Source organism: Ascaphus truei, chromosome 1 (genome assembly GCF_040206685.1).
Source record: "Ascaphus truei isolate aAscTru1 chromosome 1, aAscTru1.hap1, whole genome shotgun sequence".
Classification (NCBI taxonomy): domain Eukaryota; kingdom Metazoa; phylum Chordata; class Amphibia; order Anura; family Ascaphidae; genus Ascaphus; species Ascaphus truei.
The window spans coordinates 467,301,161-467,325,448 of record NC_134483.1 but is presented as its reverse complement, the minus strand read 5'-3'; the positions used below and the strand labels follow the sequence as shown (position 1 = coordinate 467,325,448).

The 24,288-nt window shown below is 48.0% G+C and overlaps 1 protein-coding gene across 1 annotated transcript in view; it reads right to left on the bottom strand.

Moving 5' to 3' along the window:
* SCFD2 (sec1 family domain containing 2) overlaps positions 1 to 24,288 on the bottom strand; it is a 644,096-nt gene that overhangs the window by 68,478 nt on the left and 551,330 nt on the right. Inside the window, exon 7 of the mRNA XM_075566606.1 lies at positions 18,210 to 18,344. Coding sequence (XP_075422721.1) covers positions 18,210 to 18,344 — 135 coding nt within the window. The remainder of the gene's footprint in view (positions 1 to 18,209; positions 18,345 to 24,288) is intronic.

The following is a 24,288-nucleotide window of genomic DNA, read 5'->3' as shown; positions in this document are numbered from 1 at the left end:
ACGGCGGCACCAGCCAGAAAGTCTGCCAATACCCCCCAATGGACTCAGAGGCCGCCTGCAGGCAGCAGTCCACTGAAGGCGGGGGAGCTCCGGCACGAGCGCCGGTGCTACAACTGCAACCGCCCTGGTCACATCAGACCAGATTGCCCGGAACCCCTGCGTTCCGGCGGAACCCATCTGGGGCAACGCACCCCAGCTGCGAAGCCGGTAGCCCGCGTGCGGGTGGCTTCCACCAAAGACTCTGGACCGGTCATGGAACCAACTCCCAGCGAGACATCCCATGCCACACCTGTCCCGGTTTCATCGGTGCCTACAGCCAGGAGCGGAGGACATCTCAGCGCGGACCAGCAGCAGACGGACGGCCGGAGCAGACATCTCACCCCGGTCACAGTCGGTGACCGGCAAGCAGTCGGCTTGCTGGATTCAGGAGCTGCAGTGACCCTGGTGCGACCTGATATGGTCCGGCCAGAGGAATTGATCCCAGGCCCTGGGAAACAGATCACTGTGGCCGACGGAGAGCCACGTTTCCTGCAAGTGGCCAGAATATTTTTGGATTGGGGGGAGGGCCAAGGTGTGCGGGAGGTGGGGGTTTTACCCGGTTTGGATGCTGAAGTTCTTCTTGGCAACGATCTGGGTCCGATGACCTGCACCTACGACCGAGTGCCCAAACCCGCTGCAGTGGCGGCGGTTACTCTGAGCCAGACTGCGGCAATTGCGGCGGCGCCAGTCCCCCAGCCTTTGGGACCAACGTTAGCGGAGGGCGCAGAGGAGCCCGGGGAGGTAAGCCAGGATCAGTTGCAACCACAGACAGACTTACTGTTCCCCCTCACCCTTCCCCATTCTCCGGACAATGACATGACTGGGGGGTGGCCAGAATTAGGAGCCCAGTTTAGGGAGGCAGTAAAGACAGACCCTACCCTGGCCGGCATGAGACTTCGGGCATCCGAATCTCAGGCAGGGGAAGGCACTGAGCACTGCCTATGGTATAAGGGACTCCTGTATAGAGAAGAAGGGAACCCAGGGATAGAGGAGGGATTGACCGGTAAGCGACAGCTAGTAGTGCCCCAGGGGTACCGACAGCAACTGTTACGGGTAGCTCACTCTATTCCGTTAGCGAGCCCTGTTATTACAGCGTTACTACTGGCTGGGGGCATCTCGAGATGGGGCACTTTCTGCCGCTCTTGTGATGCCTGCCAGCGAGTGGGTAAGGCGGGCGACCGTGTGAAGGCACCCCTGAAACCCCTAGCAATAATAGGGGAACCCTTCCAGAAAGTAGCGATGGATCTTGTAGGACCCCTTATGATTCCTAGCAGGTCAGGGAAGCGCTACATCCTCACGGTGGTGGATTTTGCCACCCGGTACCCTGAGGCGGTAGCGCTTGGCACCATAGATGCCAAGACAGTGGCAGCAGCTATGCTGAACATTTTTTCTAGGGTAGGTTTCCCTAGTGAGATCCTAACCGATCAGGGGTCGTAGTTCATGAGTGAACTGTTACATTGTCTCTGGGATGCACGCGGTGTACAGCACCGGCGCACTACCCCTTACCATACCCAGACAAACGGATTATGTGAGAGGTTTAACGGTACCCTGAAGCAGATGCTTCGGACCTTTATAGAGGCGGAGGGGAAAGACTGGGAGATTCATTTACAGCACTTGCTGTTTGCCTACCAAGAGGTACCGCAGGAATCTACAGGCTTCTCCCCCTTCGAGCTACTATATGGCCGCAGGGTACGTGGACCTCTGGACCTATTCCGTGAGGGATGGGAAGGGGAGCCTACTGCTACTGATGCTTCAGTGATCCAGTATGTAGTAGATCTCCGAGACCGGTTAGAGATGCTCATGGGGGTGGCCCAGGACCACCCCAGGGCCGCTGAGACCAAGCAAAAGCAATGGTATGACCAGAATGCCCGTAGCAGGGAATTCATCCCAGGACAGCAGGTGCTTGTTCTCAAACCCACTCGGGAGAACAAGTTGATGGCTGCCTGGTCGGGACCGTACCCGGTTACCCGAAAAGGTTAATGAGTACAACTACGTTGTACAGGTAGAGCCTGAGAGGCATAAGACATACAGTACCGACACACTTTATTCGAGTGTGGTCGGTACCGCAAGCCGGGAAATCTCCCGGCTTGCTAGTGGCCGCCCCTTGGCGTGCCGCGCGTCATAGACGCGCGGTCACGCGTCTTCGGGAGCGTGCGCCCCCTGCACGCGCGTCCAGGGGCTCCCCGAGGGAGCCCTGGTGTCCCGCAATCGCGGGACAGCGGCAGGGGGTTCCGGGGGACCCGGCGGACCCGGCAGCGGTAGGGAGAGCGCCCCGATCGGAGGGCGCTCTTCCGCTGCTTCGGCGCGCGCCCGTCACTCTCGGGCGCGCGCCAGGCTACTGCTGCGGCAGAGAACGGGCAAATGCTCGAATAAACTCTGCCGCAGCAGTATCACGTCAATATGCTGAAAGAATACAGAGCACCGAGTATGGGAGCAGTAATGGCCATTTGTAGCCCACTGCTGGAGGATCCGGCGAGCAATGCTCTGCCTGATCTCCTAGGGGAGGCTAGGCAGGGAAACACTGTGGAGCAGGTAGAGATAGGGGCACAGTTGAGTGCTAGGCAGCAGGTAGAAGCTAGGGACATGCTAGCTAAGTTTAGGGCCCTCTTCACTGACATGCCAGGGACCACACATCTCACAAAACACCCAGTGCACACAGGGGATCTGCAGCCTCTGCATAGCACGCTTATAGAGTGTCAGCAGAGGTCAAGACCAGTATGGAAAGGGAGATAGAGGAGATGCTGACCGTAGGGGTAATTACTCCGTCCCAGAGTCCTTGGGCAAGCCCGGTAGTTCTAGTCCCTAAGAAGGACAAGACTACCCGGTTTTGTGTGGACTACCGCTTGCTCAACGCTGGGACGGTGTCAGATGCCTACCCCATGCCCCGCATGAATGAGTTACTGGATGAACTCACGGGGGCAAGGTATCTGACCACTATGGATTTGAGCAAAGGCTATTGGCAAATCCCACTGACCCTGGAGGCTAGGGAGAAGTCAGCATTCATCACTCTAAGTGGCCTCTATGAGTTTTTGGTGATGCCATTTGGGATGAAGAGTGCCCCGGCTACCTTCCAACGCCTGGTCAATAGATTACTGGAAGGGATGCAGAGCTATGCCAGGGCTTACTTAGATGACATTGCTGTCTTTAGTAATTCCTGGGACTCCCACTTAGGACATGTAGCTGCGGTGCTGGATAGGATCAGGGAGGCTGGGCTTACCTTGAAACCCACTAAGTGTATGGTAGGGATGGCAGAGGTCCTGTACTTAGGGCACAGGGTGGGTGGAGGGCACCTCAAACCAGAACCAGCCAAGGTAGAAGCCATAGTTCAGTGGCCTGTTCCAAAAACCAAGAAACAGGTCATGGCATTTTTGGGCACCGCAGGGTACTATAGGAAGTTTGTCCCACAGTACAGCGCCGTGGCCAAACCCCTGACTGATTTGACTAAGAAGCAACTGCCTGTGCTTATCACCTGGACTCCTGCCTGTGAAACTGCTTTCCAGGCACTGAAAATTGCGCTTGCTGGGGCCCCCATACTGGCTGCCCTGGACTATACCAAACATTTCCTTATACAGACTGATGCCTCGGACTATGGCATTGGGGCTGTGTTGAGCCAAGTCGGGGACGACGGTAGAGAGCACCCTGTGGTGTACCTCAGCTGAAAACTACTCCCCAGAGAGGTGGCCTATGCCACCATTGAGAAAGAGTGCTTGGCCATTGTGTGGGCACTCAAAAAGCTCCAGCCCTATGTGTATGGAAGGGCTTTCACGGTCCTCACAGACCACAACCCCATGAGTTGGCTGCAGAGGGCATCAGGGGAGAATGCCAAGTTGCTAAGGTGGAGCTTGGCCTTGCAAGAATTCGAGTTTACTATTCAGCACAAAAAGGGTAGTGAAAACAGTAATGCTGATGGACTATCACGGCAGGACTATCCCTCTGAGACTGAGTTCATTAATGGTGCCAGCAGTGCCCCACTCCCCGTTAGGGCCAGTGGGCCACAGGTCACCCATTAAGAAGGGGAGGTGTAGAGGGAGAGGGGGTTGGCCCGGTATTAAAGGGGTTGCACCCCATTTGGCCACCCCCTGACCTCACCCGGGAGGCAAGGGGTTAACTGGACTGCGGTCCAGGAATGTGGTTTACACCTTGTCATGTCAGGAAAATGTATGTTCCCCTGTTCCCATGTTTCATTATAATCCTGTATTTTAATGTTTTAAAGTGCATTTCTGTATCTCAGGTTCTGGAGGTCACAGAGAGTTGAAATTTGGCCAATATTTAGAGTCACTGTAGGCATTAAGAACTGACAAATTTCGACCAACTGAACGGAACTTATTGAAATGTGAAAATATTAAAGTGTATATGATATTTTTGATCTGCTTTGAAAATGCAGACTCCATCTGCTATGCTAATAGTTCAGGAAGGGCAGCCGGATGATTTCACATAAGCACTGTGATCAAAAGTTAACTGCCCTGATTGTTTACACTAGGAACCAAGTACTAATCAACAGACTCTGCCACTCTAATTGTTACCGGAGGGCGGAGAGCATCAAACTGGAGTGGTTTGTAAGTGTTATGTCTACCCCTACAAACAATGAAGATCCTACCAGATACTTCATTTGGTAGACTGGCCGTCACCCCTGATTTAATTATGGGGCTACAGAAATAAGATCCTCAGAGTCCCAGTACACATGGGCTAACTAGCTAGGGAGCATGGTTTAAACTGTGTCTCCACGTTAGGGATTGGATACAGATAATTGTTCACCAATAGTCTGTATTCAATGTTAAGAATAGGGTTACACAGGTATATAAACTGTGTCAACCCTACAGTTTGGAGTAGGAGTTGTTCTTCTGATTCCACCTGGAATGTCACCGGATTGCTGGAGACTTGCTAGCTGATACTTCTCCATCCCCCAACCCTAAGTAAGTGTTACCTTCTTGCCTGTTAATTGTACCATATTGCTGTGTTCACCTTTTTTAAGGAATAAATATATTTTATTATATCTAAGCCTCGTTCAGTTCAACCCAGATATTTGGTGTTCATTATATCTTGTCATAAGCTACCGTGACAAGCTCTATAATTAACTGGTGGCAAGCGGCGGGATTGAACTGAACCTGTATTACAGTGTACTGCGGGACCCTGTAATATAGTGGGTACTCGAAGGGAATTGCGAGTTCCTGGGACTAAAGATATTGAACACACAGTAGTGCAACAGTTAACACAAGTTGTAACACCACCTCACTGCTGCGACCGTGAACCATGAGCGAGGCTGAAGGCTCATCCAACATGAGGACCCGAGCTCAGCTGAAGGACAAGTGCTGTGAATATGGACTGCCCTATGAGAACCAGGAGGTCGCAGACATGGTTGACGCAATCGGTGACTATGAAGCCCGGCTTGCGGAGCCTCAGGAAACGGCTCAGCTTGCCCTTATACAGCCACACAGAGATCAGGGAAGGAACCCAGTGCCGGGACGGCGGAATCTCGGGGAGGGAACGAGTGCACCTCCCGGGAGCAGTGCAACAGGAGGGGTACTGGTTGCTGCGGCTACCAGTCCGTTCACCCCTGAAATGTTGGCACTGATTACTGCGTGGGGTGACAGAGGGACACCGGAGGAGAGGCTGCAGTTTATCACTATGGCAGTGAACAGACCCGCTTATTGTCCCCCTGTCCAACCCAACACAGATGAACTCAAACTGGATCAGCACAGTCTCACCAAGTTCGTGGAAAGTACTGATCAGATCGACAGTTTTCTAAAGAACTTTGAGACACAGTGTCGGCGGTACAAAGTGCTTCCCCAGCATAGGGTTGCACGTTTGGACCCTTTACTGTCCGGCTTGGCTAAGCAGACGATGATGGCGCTTCCAGATGAGTATGCTGATGACTATGAACACCTGAAAGAACTGTTATTGTTTCAGTACGGTTTTACCCCTGAAGCCTACCGAGGTAAATTCCGGCAGGAAGAGAGGCAGCCCCAGGAGTCCTATGTTACCTATGTGACCCGCATGGCTTTGTACGGGATACGCTGGGTGGAGGGCTATGATGCATGGACTTACCAATGCCTGCTGGACCTCATCTTTCAAGAGCAGCTCATGCAGCAGTGCCCGCCGGCGGTGAGGGCTTGGGTGTACGACAAGAAGCCCAAGACTTACCAGAAGGCGGCGAGGTTTGCAGACGACTATGTGGCCAGCCGAGCCCTGATGTCCGCCAAAGCAGTAGCCAAGGCGGCGGTGACGGCGGCACCAGCCAGAAAGTCTGCCAATACCCCCCAATGGACTCAGAGGCCGCCTGCAGGCAGCAGTCCACTGAAGGCGGGGGAGCTCCGGCACGAGCGCCGGTGCTACAACTGCAACCGCCCTGGTCACATCAGACCAGATTGCCCGGAACCCCTGCGTTCCGGCGGAACCCATCTGGGGCAACGCACCCCAGCTGCGAAGCCGGTAGCCCGCGTGCGGGTGGCTTCCACCAAAGACTCTGGACCGGTCATGGAACCAACTCCCAGCGAGACATCCCATGCCACACCTGTCCCGGTTTCATCGGTGCCTACAGCCAGGAGCGGAGGACATCTCAGCGCGGACCAGCAGCAGACGGACGGCCGGAGCAGACATCTCACCCCGGTCACAGTCGGTGACCGGCAAGCAGTCGGCTTGCTGGATTCAGGAGCTGCAGTGACCCTGGTGCGACCTGATATGGTCCGGCCAGAGGAATTGATCCCAGGCCCTGGGAAACAGATCACTGTGGCCGACGGAGAGCCACGTTTCCTGCAAGTGGCCAGAATATTTTTGGATTGGGGGGAGGGCCAAGGTGTGCGGGAGGTGGGGGTTTTACCCGGTTTGGATGCTGAAGTTCTTCTTGGCAACGATCTGGGTCCGATGACCTGCACCTACGACCGAGTGCCCAAACCCGCTGCAGTGGCGGCGGTTACTCTGAGCCAGACTGCGGCAATGGCGGCGGCGCCAGTCCCCCAGCCTTTGGGACCAACGTTAGCGGAGGGCGCAGAGGAGCCCGGGGAGGTAAGCCAGGATCAGTTGCAACCACAGACAGACTTACTGTTCCCCCTCACCCTTCCCCATTCTCCGGACAATGACATGACTGGGGGGTGGCCAGAATTAGGAGCCCAGTTTAGGGAGGCAGTAAAGACAGACCCTACCCTGGCCGGCATGAGACTTCGGGCATCCGAATCTCAGGCAGGGGAAGGCACTGAGCACTGCCTATGGTATAAGGGACTCCTGTATAGAGAAGAAGGGAACCCAGGGATAGAGGAGGGATTGACCGGTAAGCGACAGCTAGTAGTGCCCCAGGGGTACCGACAGCAACTGTTACGGGTAGCTCACTCTATTCCGTTAGCGAGCCCTGTTATTACAGCGTTACTACTGGCTGGGGGCATCTCGAGATGGGGCACTTTCTGCCGCTCTTGTGATGCCTGCCAGCGAGTGGGTAAGGCGGGCGACCGTGTGAAGGCACCCCTGAAACCCCTAGCAATAATAGGGGAACCCTTCCAGAAAGTAGCGATGGATCTTGTAGGACCCCTTATGATTCCTAGCAGGTCAGGGAAGCGCTACATCCTCACGGTGGTGGATTTTGCCACCCGGTACCCTGAGGCGGTAGCGCTTGGCACCATAGATGCCAAGACAGTGGCAGCAGCTATGCTGAACATTTTTTCTAGGGTAGGTTTCCCTAGTGAGATCCTAACCGATCAGGGGTCGTAGTTCATGAGTGAACTGTTACATTGTCTCTGGGATGCACGCGGTGTACAGCACCGGCGCACTACCCCTTACCATACCCAGACAAACGGATTATGTGAGAGGTTTAACGGTACCCTGAAGCAGATGCTTCGGACCTTTATAGAGGCGGAGGGGAAAGACTGGGAGATTCATTTACAGCACTTGCTGTTTGCCTACCAAGAGGTACCGCAGGAATCTACAGGCTTCTCCCCCTTCGAGCTACTATATGGCCGCAGGGTACGTGGACCTCTGGACCTATTCCGTGAGGGATGGGAAGGGGAGCCTACTGCTACTGATGCTTCAGTGATCCAGTATGTAGTAGATCTCCGAGACCGGTTAGAGATGCTCATGGGGGTGGCCCAGGACCACCCCAGGGCCGCTGAGACCAAGCAAAAGCAATGGTATGACCAGAATGCCCGTAGCAGGGAATTCATCCCAGGACAGCAGGTGCTTGTTCTCAAACCCACTCGGGAGAACAAGTTGATGGCTGCCTGGTCGGGACCGTACCCGGTTACCCGAAAAGGTTAATGAGTACAACTACGTTGTACAGGTAGAGCCTGAGAGGCATAAGACATACAGTACCGACACACTTTATTCGAGTGTGGTCGGTACCGCAAGCCGGGAAATCTCCCGGCTTGCTAGTGGCCGCCCCTTGGCGTGCCGCGCGTCATAGACGCGCGGTCACGCGTCTTCGGGAGCGTGCGCCCCCTGCACGCGCGTCCAGGGGCTCCCCGAGGGAGCCCTGGTGTCCCGCGATCGCGGGACAGCGGCAGGGGGTTCCGGGGGACCCGGCGGACCCGGCAGCGGTAGGGAGAGCGCCCCGATCGGAGGGCGCTCTTCCGCTGCTTCGGCGCGCGCCCGTCACTCTCGGGCGCGCGCCAGGCTACTGCTGCGGCAGAGAACGGGCAAATGCTCGAATAAACTCTGCCGCAGCAGTATCACGTCAATATGCTGAAAGAATACAGAGCACCGAGTATGGGAGCAGTAATGGCCATTTGTAGCCCACTGCTGGAGGATCCGGCGAGCAATGCTCTGCCTGATCTCCTAGGGGAGGCTAGGCAGGGAAACACTGTGGAGCAGGTAGAGATAGGGGCACAGTTGAGTGCTAGGCAGCAGGTAGAAGCTAGGGACATGCTAGCTAAGTTTAGGGCCCTCTTCACTGACATGCCAGGGACCACACATCTCACAAAACACCCAGTGCACACAGGGGATCTGCAGCCTCTGCATAGCACGCTTATAGAGTGTCAGCAGAGGTCAAGACCAGTATGGAAAGGGAGATAGAGGAGATGCTGACCGTAGGGGTAATTACTCCGTCCCAGAGTCCTTGGGCAAGCCCGGTAGTTCTAGTCCCTAAGAAGGACAAGACTACCCGGTTTTGTGTGGACTACCGCTTGCTCAACGCTGGGACGGTGTCAGATGCCTACCCCATGCCCCGCATGAATGAGTTACTGGATGAACTCACGGGGGCAAGGTATCTGACCACTATGGATTTGAGCAAAGGCTATTGGCAAATCCCACTGACCCTGGAGGCTAGGGAGAAGTCAGCATTCATCACTCTAAGTGGCCTCTATGAGTTTTTGGTGATGCCATTTGGGATGAAGAGTGCCCCGGCTACCTTCCAACGCCTGGTCAATAGATTACTGGAAGGGATGCAGAGCTATGCCAGGGCTTACTTAGATGACATTGCTGTCTTTAGTAATTCCTGGGACTCCCACTTAGGACATGTAGCTGCGGTGCTGGATAGGATCAGGGAGGCTGGGCTTACCTTGAAACCCACTAAGTGTATGGTAGGGATGGCAGAGGTCCTGTACTTAGGGCACAGGGTGGGTGGAGGGCACCTCAAACCAGAACCAGCCAAGGTAGAAGCCATAGTTCAGTGGCCTGTTCCAAAAACCAAGAAACAGGTCATGGCATTTTTGGGCACCGCAGGGTACTATAGGAAGTTTGTCCCACAGTACAGCGCCGTGGCCAAACCCCTGACTGATTTGACTAAGAAGCAACTGCCTGTGCTTATCACCTGGACTCCTGCCTGTGAAACTGCTTTCCAGGCACTGAAAATTGCGCTTGCTGGGGCCCCCATACTGGCTGCCCTGGACTATACCAAACATTTCCTTATACAGACTGATGCCTCGGACTATGGCATTGGGGCTGTGTTGAGCCAAGTCGGGGACGACGGTAGAGAGCACCCTGTGGTGTACCTCAGCTGAAAACTACTCCCCAGAGAGGTGGCCTATGCCACCATTGAGAAAGAGTGCTTGGCCATTGTGTGGGCACTCAAAAAGCTCCAGCCCTATGTGTATGGAAGGGCTTTCACGGTCCTCACAGACCACAACCCCATGAGTTGGCTGCAGAGGGCATCAGGGGAGAATGCCAAGTTGCTAAGGTGGAGCTTGGCCTTGCAAGAATTCGAGTTTACTATTCAGCACAAAAAGGGTAGTGAAAACAGTAATGCTGATGGACTATCACGGCAGGACTATCCCTCTGAGACTGAGTTCATTAATGGTGCCAGCAGTGCCCCACTCCCCGTTAGGGCCAGTGGGCCACAGGTCACCCATTAAGAAGGGGAGGTGTAGAGGGAGAGGGGGTTGGCCCGGTATTAAAGGGGTTGCACCCCATTTGGCCACCCCCTGACCTCACCCGGGAGGCAAGGGGTTAACTGGACTGCGGTCCAGGAATGTGGTTTACACCTTGTCATGTCAGGAAAATGTATGTTCCCCTGTTCCCATGTTTCATTATAATCCTGTATTTTAATGTTTTAAAGTGCATTTCTGTATCTCAGGTTCTGGAGGTCACAGAGAGTTGAAATTTGGCCAATATTTAGAGTCACTGTAGGCATTAAGAACTGACAAATTTCGACCAACTGAACGGAACTTATTGAAATGTGAAAATATTAAAGTGTATATGATATTTTTGATCTGCTTTGAAAATGCAGACTCCATCTGCTATGCTAATAGTTCAGGAAGGGCAGCCGGATGATTTCACATAAGCACTGTGATCAAAAGTTAACTGCCCTGATTGTTTACACTAGGAACCAAGTACTAATCAACAGACTCTGCCACTCTAATTGTTACCGGAGGGCGGAGAGCATCAAACTGGAGTGGTTTGTAAGTGTTATGTCTACCCCTACAAACAATGAAGATCCTACCAGATACTTCATTTGGTAGACTGGCCGTCACCCCTGATTTAATTATGGGGCTACAGAAATAAGATCCTCAGAGTCCCAGTACACATGGGCTAACTAGCTGGGGAGCATGGTTTAAACTGTGTCTCCACGTTAGGGATTGGATACAGATAATTGTTCACCAATAGTCTGTATTCAATGTTAAGAATAGGGTTACACAGGTATATAAACTGTGTCAACCCTACAGTTTGGAGTAGGAGTTGTTCTTCTGATTCCACCTGGAATGTCACCGGATTGCTGGAGAATTGCTGGAGAATTGCTAGCTGATACTTCTCCATCCCCCAACCCTAAGTAAGTGTTACCTTCTTGCCTGTTAATTGTACTATATTGCTATGTTCACCTTTTTTAAGGAATAAAAATATTTTATTATATCTAAGCCTCGTTCAGTTCAACCCAGATATTTGGTGTTCATTATATCTTGTCATAAGCTACCGTGACAACTATGTACAAAGTAGTGTAGGCTATTAGTACTCAACATCTATATAAAATATATAATCAATGAGCAGTATCCATGATGTTAAGCTTGTAAGTGCTGTGAGACAGGGATTCATTGAACGGGTACATTTTGTATTGTACAGCACTGTGTGTTGTCATTATTAGGAAGTAGCAGTACATGAAACCATCTTTGAAAATGAAAATGCTATGCGCTAAAATTCCTATTAAAGACTGGCGCATTACAAAATATTCTCTGAGTGATTCCGGGTTAGACATGTGGCCTATATTCATGCAGTCGGGACTTAACATGGTCATCAAAACTATGTGCAATATGGCAATAGTTGTTTGTCCAGAGGCTTAAAAAACATGCTCTCATTATTAAATAGACTGGATTTTAGTACATAATAGCTGCCAAAAAGGAAATTCAAAAAGGCAACATTTTCAACACTCTTTTTACTGCAGAAATCACAGTCTGAGAAGGACAACAAAATGTCCTACTGCTGCGGCCAAGTTTATTCGAGCATTTGCCCGTTCTTGGCCGCAGCAGTAGCCTGGCGCGCGCCGGAGGGTGACGGGCGCGCGCCGAAGCAGCGGAAGAGCGCCCTCCGATCGGGGCGCTCTCCCTACCGCTGCCGGGTCCGCCGGGTCCCCCGGAACCCCCTGCCGCCGTCCCCCACATCGCGGGACACCAGGGCTCCCTCGGGGAGCCCTGGACGCGCGTGCAGGGGGCGCAGGCTCCCGAAGACGCGTGACCGCGCGTCACCGGCCACTAGCAAGCCGGGAAATCTCCCGGCTTGCGGATCTGGCCGCACTGCGATTAAGTGTGTCGCCAGTGTAATTATTGATGTTTTCTTGAAGGTTTTTTTTTTTTTTTTTTACTGTTTGTCAGTTTTTATGGGGTACAGAACAAAGAAGGGACCACAATAACATAATGACTGATGGAGTGGAGGAGGGTCGTTACACAGTAACATAGTAGATGAGGTCGAAAAAACCACCATTGAGTTCAACCTATGCTAACTTTAGGTCGAACAGTGGGACTGCTCGGGCGGAGGCCAAACTTGGAAAGGAAACGGGTTGCATCTGCTGGGTCATTGATGGAGACCGAGGCTCCATCATTCACAACCACCAACCGAAAGCGGAAGCTCCATTTGTACCGAACTCTGACGTTCCTCAGGGCCTCTGTGACCGGCTGTCACGGAAGGCCAGAACTTTTAACACCAAAATACCCGGATCCTTTGATTGAGCAAAGCAAGAGATAAAATAAATTGTGATTGATTTACAGAATGAACACACACAGCTTGGTTTACAATTACAACGAAAATACACATACTGGAATGGGGTAAAACGAAATATCTTGTTCCCAAAACGAAATGTTGCAAAACAAAGTCTCTAGGAGCAATTTCACAGGAGCGGGAGCTGCTCGCGAAAAGAGCCTGAAGCAGTCCTCGGTGAGCAGCGCAACTTGCCACTGCTGTTTACTCCGCCAGAGTGGCTTCTTTCGTTCTGTTCCCGTATACTGGATCTTGGAACCTTAGTTCTTACGAACTCTTGAAGCTTAGCTGAATCTTTGTTACGATGTTACGAATCTGTTACAGCATGATGACTCTCTTCTTGATGGGCTGCACGGGTTCTTATAGGGTTAACATTCCTATACATAAGTGCAGCCTATCTCTCCATGGGAATATTTCCATCCAATACTTTGCAAACCTGGCAGAGCGGGCTTCTCATTCTGCTCTGGGCACATGCATACTTTTCCCCTTTGCCGCTTAGCATATGAGACCCTGCCCCTCTTACCTGGTGCCGCTCAGTCTGGGCAGGGTGACATCTTGCCAGGATGGCTTATTGAAGTTCTCTTCCTCTACCAAGCAAGCTAACAAATGGTTTAACACTTCCGTATCCTGGATTGCCTTTGAAGCTTAGAGGGCAGAGAAGCCACTCTGTCTCGCATGCAAATGGATTTTTACCCATACTGAACATTACTTGAACTTAAAAACATATAACTCTCACCACCTTATACCTGGTGGGAGATACACTGACCCCTAACCTGGGTCCTGAGGTTTGTGGGCATATACTGGGGTACCGTGAATGTGATTCATTCTCCTGCCCGGTCTTACTATTCTGGTCTGTGCTGAAGCAGGGAGATTTGGCGGTGAGCTGCAAACTGCTTTCTAGGGAGGATTTTATCCGATGGTCTGTGTTCCTCATGTCCTCAGGAATCTGGGGGGATTCCTGAGTAAATGTTTCGGGGTAACCCGCAACACTGGCCCCCTTCTACCCAAACACACCCTGACAACAGTTTACCGTAAAATCACCCCTGAAACTCACGCCCTGCACATCTCCGCTGGTTGGCACTCCTGGAACAGTAAAAATACACATACATCTTTATTACAAATGCAGTTATATGCCATGACTGGGTTTAAGAGCTGACAATCACTATTCCCCCATATGGCTCAGGGGCACCCAGCCGGGCATAATACCTTTATTATTGGCCTGGGTACCCCTTCAACCGTCATACCGGCCTAATATTGCGTCTCTTCTGAAGCGTGACGGGCGAGAGGTCGGGGAAAAGCTGTAGGCCTCGTCCTTCAAAGTCCACTATTTCTTTGTGTCTTGCAGCCTCTATGATTTTTGTCTTGCTCTTGAAGTAGTGAAAGCAGATGACGACATTCCTCGGCCGATCTGGAATGGGCACTCACGGGCCCAGGGCCCCATGAGCTCTATCCAGGTGGAGCCACGTTTCAGTGAGGCCTGGACACAGGAGCAGGAACAGTCAGTGTAAGCAGTCTCCCAGGTCGTCACGGCCTCAGGTATTCCCCTTATACGTACAGTAAGTTGTTCCTCCATTGTCTATTATCCTGATCTTGCTAACCCTCAGAGAGATCAGATATCTGTCTCTTCATGGCCTGAATGGTCTCTTCATGAGAGCTCTGGAGGTCGGTGACATCAGCCATTTTGTTTTCAAGATCGTTGGCCCGCTCGTCGAGATGCTTAGCGTCTCCTCTCAGTTCTTTTACTACCTCTGACACATTTCAGTTTGGAAAGCTGTCGAGTGTCAAATATAAGTTTTCTATATCTTGTTTGGTTGACACTTGTACTTTAGGATATTCCTCTTGATCAGTCGGCCCCACCTCGTTGTGAGACGCCATCTTGTGTGGAGCTTGTGGTCCGGGCCCGTTTGCGGAAATAATCATGGACCTCCCACATGTGCGTTTTCTTGGATTTGGGTATTATATTGTCCCTCATATTCTCTTGGGATGAAGTGCTATAAACTTCTTGTCGTTTTGCTGACCGAAAGCTCATTAAGTGCTATCCTGGCATGGAGCTTCAGCAACCTGCGATCATTCAAGCTAGTCATGTACCCCCTCTCTTTAGTAGTTTTTAATAATTTAATGCACCTAATAATGAGTTATATGAAGTCATGTGTAAAAACACAGAGCCGATCTGAAGTCCTTCTGACCTCAGGGGACCACACGATTTACAGGATATTTCTGTTTTCTTGAGTCAGTGTGTGACACAAAACAAAATCCAAATATTACTGCTAAGGCCACCAACAGAAAGTCCCATCGTCATCTCCGGATGACGTTGCAGAGTCTGATCCCGTTGCTATATTGTGTTGTCCATGGGGATCCTTCTTGCCCAGTGGATAAAAAACTTATTTCTCAGGAATCGGGGGACCCTGCAGGTCAGGGAACTGCTCATCAGTACCGAGGGACCTTCTCAGTTCAGACAGCCAAGGTAATTTTTGCTAATACTTTTTATTACACATTTTATGTTAGAAAAGGTGTAAAATTATTTTTAAATTCCATTTCGGAGTGGTCAAGCAACAAATACAGGTGCTAAAAATGCATGCTTCATGTCCAATATTATATATTGTATGGTATATCTTTATTTATATAGCGCCAAAAGTGTACTCAGCGCTTCACAAAGAATACGTTACAGGGAATTATAATAATACAGTAAGTGCAGCAAAATCAGACAATAGGAAAGGAAACCCCTGCCCCGAAGAGCTTACAATCTAAGATGTTTGATGGGAGACTTATAGAGACAGCAGGTGAGGGAATAAGTGCTGTGTATGGCAGAGCTAACCACAATGGGTGGTAGGAGTGGCCGAGTGTGGGATAGTAACCATGAGTGCAGGCTGTTGGGATGCTTAACTTGTGGGGTGAGTTTTAAGGTTATTGAGTATTAGTGATAAGCAAAGAAAAGAAAGCTCCCTAATAGCCGCACAAGAGAACACCTATACCTATGTTAAAAATGACTATTTATTAATAAATGATTAAAATATATTTATTGCAGCAAAAAGCTAACGTGAACCAAAGTGATTAAAATAAATTAAAAAACGGAGGAGGTAACTGTATGCCTAATTCAAACTAACAGTGTATGCTAGGAATAACTATTTTAGAATGTCCCACTGCTATATAATTATACTAACAGTGGTAGTTATACCAATAAAGTTCTATATAGTTTGAGGACTACACCTAAATGGAGAGTATAGCTTAATGTAGTGGGAGGGATTTGTATGCAGAAGCCCTATCACAGTCTGACATTAATTAACCAATGGGGTAAGAATTAAGTGTATAAAGATCTGAGAGAATCACTCTGTAATTGCCCCCGATGAAGCCACAACGGTGAAACATATGTTGGGCAGGCTAAGCGTCACCACCTAGTGCGCTGGCTATATATCGGAGAGGTCTGTTGCCTTCTCTCAGTTAGGGCCTCATGCAGAGAGCAGCGCTATTCAGAATTGGCGAGGGGGAAATTTTTTAGCTTTATTGGAGAGTTTTTATCTCCATATGCAGAAAGGGCATAAAACTGCCTTTCTGCATATGGAGAGTTTCAACCAGCGCTATGAGCGCTGTTGAAACTAGTGGGGAAAAAATCGCGGTTTTTTTTTTTCCCCCTCCACCGGCCGCGGAGCGCCAGCTGCTTGGTGGAGGGGAAAAATGTTGAAAATCGCGCCATTTTTTTTGGCGCGAACAGCCACTAGATGGCGATCGCGGCTCTCTGCATACGGCAGGAAAAAAAACTGGAGAGATTAGAAACTCTCCAGTCGCGCGGCGAATTTCAAGGGAAAAAAAAAAAATGGCGCTTTTTTTAAAACTTGCCTGTTTCGGCAGTTTAAAGCTCCATTTTCGCCGGCTAATGGCGAGATTCCTTTTAGCGCTGCTCTCTGCATGAGGCCCTTAGAGTGTTTCGGAGCCTTCTAAAGGAAGCACAACACTCTGACTACTTTCCTATTTGTCATGGTTCTGAGTACAAGACACATACTTTGTGATCTTGAAATAGCTGTTCTACTAAACATAACAGACCTCTAGGTTCATTTACCTTTGAACCCGTTGGTCTGGTACATATGTGTGTGTATATATCCGTATACTAGCATTAGCTGGCTCAACAAATATATTATTCTGAGCACACACACTACATTAAGCTATACTCTCCATTTAGGTGTAGTCCTCAAACTATATAGAACTGTATTGGTATAACTACCACTGTTAGTATAATTATATAGCAGTGGGACATTCTAAAATAGTTATTCCTAGCATACACTGTTAGTTTGAATTAGGCATACAGTTACCTCCTCCGTTTTTTAATTTATTTTAATCACTTTGGTTCACGTTAGCTTTTTGCTGCAATAAATATATTTTAATCATTTATTAATAGTAATTTTTAACATAGGTATAGTTGTTCTCTTGTGCGGCTATTAGGGAGCTTTCTTTTCTTTGCTTATCATTAACCCCATCCCTGCCAGCACCACCTCCGCACTCTTATTGCAGTTTTTGTTCCGTCACCACACATTCACAATTTATTGGTTCCCCATATCTCCATTGGTGTAGTGCAAGGCGCACAACTTGACCTTTTTAGGCCATTCTATCTTCCTTTATTGAGTATTAGATCAGAAGGTTAACACCATTTACAGGGGAAAAGATGGCAGGAAGGCATGGGTTAGTTCAGGTGTGTATGTCTGGGTACAGGCTTAGGGGAGATCCCCAGCAGCAGGAAGGAGTAGATAGAGGGTGTGAATAGAGGATTTGTGTGGGTGTTTTTTATTGAGGGGTAAATAAGTTGTTGGGAGAGAGGTGTATAAATAATGGTGCAGTGGAGAGTGGGGAAGTTGGAGAGAACAGAGATGTTCACAAAGGAGTGAGGAAACAGTCAACAGAAAAAGCAATAGGGAGGGCATTGTGCGATACAGGAGGAGAGACATGCCAGGTATTGGAGGATAGGAAGAGTACAAAGAATCACATCATTTAGAAAATGAAGTTCTCACAGCTGCAGCGTTGTTGTTGTGCAGAGTCAAGTTCTTCCTCCAATCTTCACCTCCAAATTAATCTCCAAAATGATCTACACACTTTCAATGTTACACACAGCCATATGGCTCACAGCCAAAAGAGCCTGCCTTATATACTTGAACACATTCACTTGTCTAACAATTAAGGGATGGGTCTGCCAATTCAGCTCATACCAGTTAGATGTTAATTTGATTAAAGTTCCTTCAATTGTTAGATGGAATAAATATATATATTTAAAGGGAAAAAACAGAACAATATTTCAGGATAAATAGCCTTATAGTAAGTCCACTAAAAACATACTTATCATCAAGATCTTTTAATAATAAAATGTAAATACATAGCCCCACCTAGCATCTTATCAGCATGTTTGAAAAACAATAGCCACATCTATTTTGGCACCATTGAAATTAGGTTAGAAGAAAAGTACCTCCCTCCAAAACAAATCTAGCACCGCCAAATTATTTTGTGTGACCAGATGATTGAGAGAACAAGAACACACCACAGATGGCTTTGGTAATTTTATGATGTACAATCATCACTGTTTGTCTCACCTTCATAAACATGCTGAATCCAGTCTTCAGAAGGTCAGTGAGACCAGAGGACATGTGCTCGATATCTAGGGGCTCTGTGTGATCAGGATGAAATATCTCCTCCACAATCTGCTTTAGCAAAGGCTTGAAAGATGCCTGTGAAAATTAAATTGTTACACATAGATTAAAAAATATAAACCAAATATATATTACTGTAAAACAGATGTCACTGAAAACGCATATAGCAATCAAAATGATCACACTATGAAACAAAACTATTGTATTTCATACTAAAAAAACACATTTTATGTAAGAAAAATTATAAGCTTGTTTTCAGATCCCATTTTGAGTCGTGAGGCATCAAATAAAGATGCTGAAAATACTTTAAGTATATAAGAGTTTGTCTGCTGCCTGATTTCTGTCACCTGTCCTGCTAGATGGAAATCAGGTATGTAAGGCTGATTTCCTGGTTCCTCTCCCCTCTCCCCAAGAGACTGGAGGCAGGAAGGCTGCTGGAAGCAGAGAGGGGAAAAGCCTCTCCCCAAACAGGTTAAATCCTTTTGTACCTTTATCAAATTGCAAAGTTCCTTATTTTTGTTTGTTAAGCGGATAAGCCGCAGAATCCCAGTCAGGGTAAACCTCAGTTAAGTTATTGCTCAGGTGAGCAGGCTTTTGTTTTGCTTGTGTTTCTTTTGTATGCAGTGTGGCAGTCTCAGTGCCTGGGACTGAATAAACCAGGCAATAGCCTGTTTAAAGGAACAGCACGTTACGCCTCGTCATTTAACCTAACCTAAAAGACCGTGTTCTAACAGTCCTGGACAGACGGCGGAGCCCCGGAGTAAGCCGTTTGTCACAATATGCTTATATATTTAAGCTCAAATAGAGGGAAAAAATCAGATCAAAGTTTCTGGATAAATAGTCTTTCATCAAGTCCAAAAAAAACTTACTTATGAGCAACATCTTTTTATTATAAAATTAGGATACTAGCTTGGGAGTCTGTATTCTATCAGCATAATGTTTGAAAAACAATAGCCACATCTATGATGCACTATTAATATTATTTTTTGCATGAGGACACCAGTGCGGTGCCATGACATCTTGTGATTAATCAGATGACTTTCGTTTTGACTGTGTTTTTGGGCGACACTTGGTAACATCGCTCAAAGTCCAATCAAAATTAAACAGACAACAAATAAACCGTCTATTTAGTTATGGTCGGCATTTGGGTATTGGAAAAAAATGGTAGTTGCTTTGGACCCCTGGTGCATCGGACATTCAGTTTTCCTTTCCTTTTTTCCATGTCCTATTACGACGACGGCTGTGACGGCGGATGGCATGGCACCGCTATCATGTGCCTTCTCACAAAACGGTCTTTAGTGCAGTGGGACGCCTGGTGGTGATGCGACTCACGTTGGGGAACTGTGTGCTAATGGAATGCTATCTGAGGTATGTGGTAGATCTATACTTTTAAGCTTGAACGTTAGTGTGACTTTTTGAAGTGAAACTTCTTTAGCAGTGTGAATGTAGTTGAATGTAGACGGAAGTCAGTAGTGACGGAAGTGACATCACTCCTGGCAGAAGAGGCCGTCAGTGTTGCCAGCTTCCACCAGGAGTCAGCACTGGACACACACATAGGAGAGAGGGAGGGGGGCGGTTCTGGTCCGGTAACGGGGAGGGGGGGGGTTGAGCGCGCCGTGTCGCCCGTAGCACCGCATTTCCCGCAGCACCGCGTCCCCCGCAGCCCTCCCCCAGTCAGCCTCCTAACACCCCGTGTGCCCATACCTCCGCTGAGGGAGAGTGGGGCCTGCTCCGGGGCACTCAGACAGACCCCCTCACCCCCCCCCCCGTGTCTCTGTACCTCCGCACCGGGGAGACACACACACTGACTGACACACACACACACTGACTGACACACACACTAACTCACACACACACACTGACTGACACACACACGGAATTCACAATTATTATAAATATAAAAGAGCAAATAGCTAAAAGACGTGTTCTAAGTCAAACCTCATTGCGTTTTGACACTGAAATTGTTTTGATTTGTAATTAAAAACATCACCATTACAAGTACAATTTCTGTGACAAAACAGTGACAAAAGACCAAGAAGTTTCACTTAAAATGCACGTGCTCGGCACACACACACTTATTGCACTGTTTATATACAGTGGCAGATATTCCATTAGTGAAAACAGGAAAGAACAAAGAATCCCATAGGATGCACTCAACCTCTTCTAAATGTAAAGTAAAATAATTACATTTTATTGAAACTATTTATAAGGAATGCATATCTTAAAACCCAAATAAGCGCTGATGTGCAGCCTATCAACCTCTAAAAGTAAAGTAGGGTAGAATATCAATATAGTAGATCACCCTCCCTATAATAGGTTGATGTAAATGGCTACCCACTGAGGTTCATAAACTCAGTACACAATGTTAAGAAATAGTGCCATAAATAAGGTGCTAACCTTGCATCCATAGATGCTACTTAACAAAATTGCTTGTGGGTGCCAAACCGCACAAAACAATTACTAGTGAGAACAAATTGTATACAACCATATTAACCCAATGTACATAGGATTGTGCAGGAGTAAACCCCTGTTAAAATAAAGACAAATCCCTGTGTGAATATACAGTGATGTATAAACACCTTTGTGCAAATGAGATGTATGCTAGCTATCGCTAGTGGTTTACCTCAATGGGACAACATCTTAGTTTAGCTTGCTATCTGTTAGCTATAGCAAAGTGTGGTACATGCTCCTTGTCAGATGTTACTGTAGCTAACAATCATGTTTGAAGTCTGTGCAAGATAACCCATTTAATGACCATAATGTGCATACAACAGTGCACAAGAAAAGACACGTTTTTAAATAGCAACGAGTCTCTATGTAGATCCTGTGTAATGCAGTGATATATGCCAGCTTTCTCTGTGCCAAAAATATATACTGTATGCGCTGACTGTAACTAGTTGTTACCTCAGTGGGTCCACATCTTAGCTTAGCTTGCTATTTGGTAGTTTTAACCCAATAAAATAAACGCTTCTTATCTGAATTCACTGTGGCTGAGACCTGCGTCTCAGTCGCGCTTAGTGATGTAATGGTCACCCCGTCATCACCCAGTGATGGCAACATGATGTCGCAGCATCAAATTATGTCATGTTACCATGGTAACGTGCCGCCATGCGACGTCACGTTGGTGATGACTGCTGTGTCATTTGATGCTGTGGTTCAGAAGGAGGAGGGGGGCAGCCGCAAGGAGGCGGCCGCAACAGCTAAGTGGCTAGGGGAGGCAGATTATCAAATCTGCCGCTGTGTGTGTGTGTGTGTGTGTGTGTGTGTATATGTATGTACATTAATGGCGCTATATAACAACATACAATACAATATATATATACACAATTTTCATAATTTTGGCTCTGTATGCCACCACAATGGATTTGACATCCAAAGAAAGGAGAGATGGAGCACAGCTGGTAGTAAATAAACTGTTATGGAGAGTGGGACCCAGGTAAAAAATGTTTAATGGATCAGTGCAAAATACAAAAACTGAGCCCTCAGGCCCCCACCAACGCGTTTCGAGCTAGTAGCTCTTTCTTAACCTTGAGAAAGAGCTACTAGCTCGAAACGCGTTGGTGGGGGCCTGAGGGCTCAGTTTTTGTATTTTGCACTGATCCATTAAACATTTTTTACCTGGGTCCCACTCTCCATAACAGTTTATTTACTACCAGCTGTGCTCCATCTCTCCTTTCTTTGGATGTCCGGTCACTGTGGAGTAACGGCAGCACGCACCCACGGAGGAAGTTCCGTTGAAGACCCCACAAATGTGAGTTATTCCAACCTGCATATCTGAATTACCTTATACTTACCCAACCGATGTTTATGTCTGGTCACTAGCCAGTGAAAGTCACACATTATTCTAGTGGGACTTTTTCCAGCTATTCGGTATCTAGTGGAAGTGGTTTTATTTCAGTGTTGGAGTTTTTGGTCTGGAAATACATGGGACCTCCAAGGGACACTATATAATGCTTTAATGTCTATAGGCTATGCGGCAGTGGCTCATGTTAGAGCACCATACAGTTTTTGTGATTTTTCACAATGGATTTGAAATGAAACAACCGAGATGCAATAGAAGTGCAGACTTTCAGCTTTAATTCAAGGGGTAAAACAAAACTATCGGATGAAATGTTTAGGAATTGCAACCATTTTCAAACACAGTCCCCTTATTTCTGGGGCTCAAATGTAATTGGACAAATCAACACAATCATAAATAAAACGTTAATTTTTAATACTGTGTTGAGAATCCTTTGCAGGCAATGATTGCTTTAAGTCTGGAACGCATGGACATCACCTAACGCTGGGTTTCCTCCTTTGTGATGCTTTGCCAGGCCTTTACTGCAGCTGTCTTCAGTTGTTGTTTGTTCATGGGTCTTTCTGCCTTAAATGTTGTCTTCAGCAAGTGAAATGCATGCTTGATCGGGTTGAGATCAGGTGATTGACTCGGCCATTGCAGAATATTCCACTTCTTTTCCTTAAAAAAACTCCTGGGTTGCTTTCGCAGTATGTTTTGGGTCATTGTCCATTTGTAAAGTGAAGCGCCGTCCAATCAACTTCGCTGAATTTGGCAGAATCTGAGCAGACAACATATCCTTATACACTTCAGAATTCATCCGGCTGCTTCTGTCACATCATCAATAAATACTAGCAACCCAGTGCCATTGTAAGCCATGCATGCCCATGTCATCACACTGCCTCCACTGTGTTTTACAGATAATGTGGTATGGTTCAGATCATGAGCCGTTCCAAGCCTTCTCCATACTTTTTTCGTCCCATCATTCTGGTACATGTTGATCTTAGTTTCATCTGTCCAAAGAATGCTGGGCTGGCTATTTTAGATATTGTTTGGCTAAATCTAATCTGGCCTGTCTCTTCTTGAGGCTTATGAATGGTTTGCACCTTGTGGTGAACCCTCTGTATTTGTTCTCGTGAAGTCTTCTCTTTATGGTAGACTTGGATAATGATATGCCAACCTCCTGGAGAATGTTCTTCACTTGGCTGGATGTTGTGAAGGGGTTTTTCTTTACCATGGAAAGGATCCTATGATCATCCACCAATGTTGTTTTCCGTGAACATCCAGACCTTTATGTGTTGCAGAGATCAACAGTGCGTTCTTTTTTTACTTAGAATGTACCAAACTGTTGATTTGGCCACTCCTAATATTCCTGCTATCTCTCTGATGGATTTTCTTCTTTTTTTTGCAGCCTAAGGATGCCCTGTTTCACTTGCATTGAGAGCTCCTTTGACCCCATGTTGTGGGTTCACAGCAACAGCTTCCAAATGCGAATGCCACACCTGGAATCAACTCCAGACCTTTTACCTGCTTAATTGATGATGAAATAACGAAGAAATAGCCCACACCTGTCCATGAAACAGCTTTTGAGTCAATTGTCCAATTACTTTGGAGGGGGCAACATATTAAAGAGATGTAATTCCTAAACCCTTCATTCAATTTGGATGTGAATACCCTCAAATTAAAGCTGTTAGACTGCACTTTACGCCCATATTCATTATTTAACTGTAACTTGAATTTATTTTGGTACACAGCCGAAATAACAAAACTTGTATCAGTGTCCAATTATTTCCGGACGTGTGTGCGTGTGTGCGTGTGCGTAACAAATTTGGATGCACAACGATATCAAAATAAGTAATTAAATCCTGCCTCAGAATTCCTAACCGCACACTCAGGTTAACATATATAAAACAGACAGAATGAATAACGGGCGCAAATAAAAATATCAGTAATTAATAAAATAATACACAATGTGGCGAGTAAATATTGGCCCAAGCAGAACACGTGCTTGTTTTTTAAATATCCCTGCTCGCGCTGAAAAAAATAAAATAAAAACTCCCCCTACCTGACAGCTGATTGGCGCTTTGTGGGCGCGCGGCCAGGCTCTATATGAGCCCGCCCCCAACGAGCGCCCATTTTTTTTTCCGATGGAGGACACAGTAAGTATTATCTGTGCCTTACCCCCTGTCCCCGGTGCTCCCGCTGCCCGCAGTTATGGAGGTGGTAGCGGGGGTGTTCTCCTGTCCC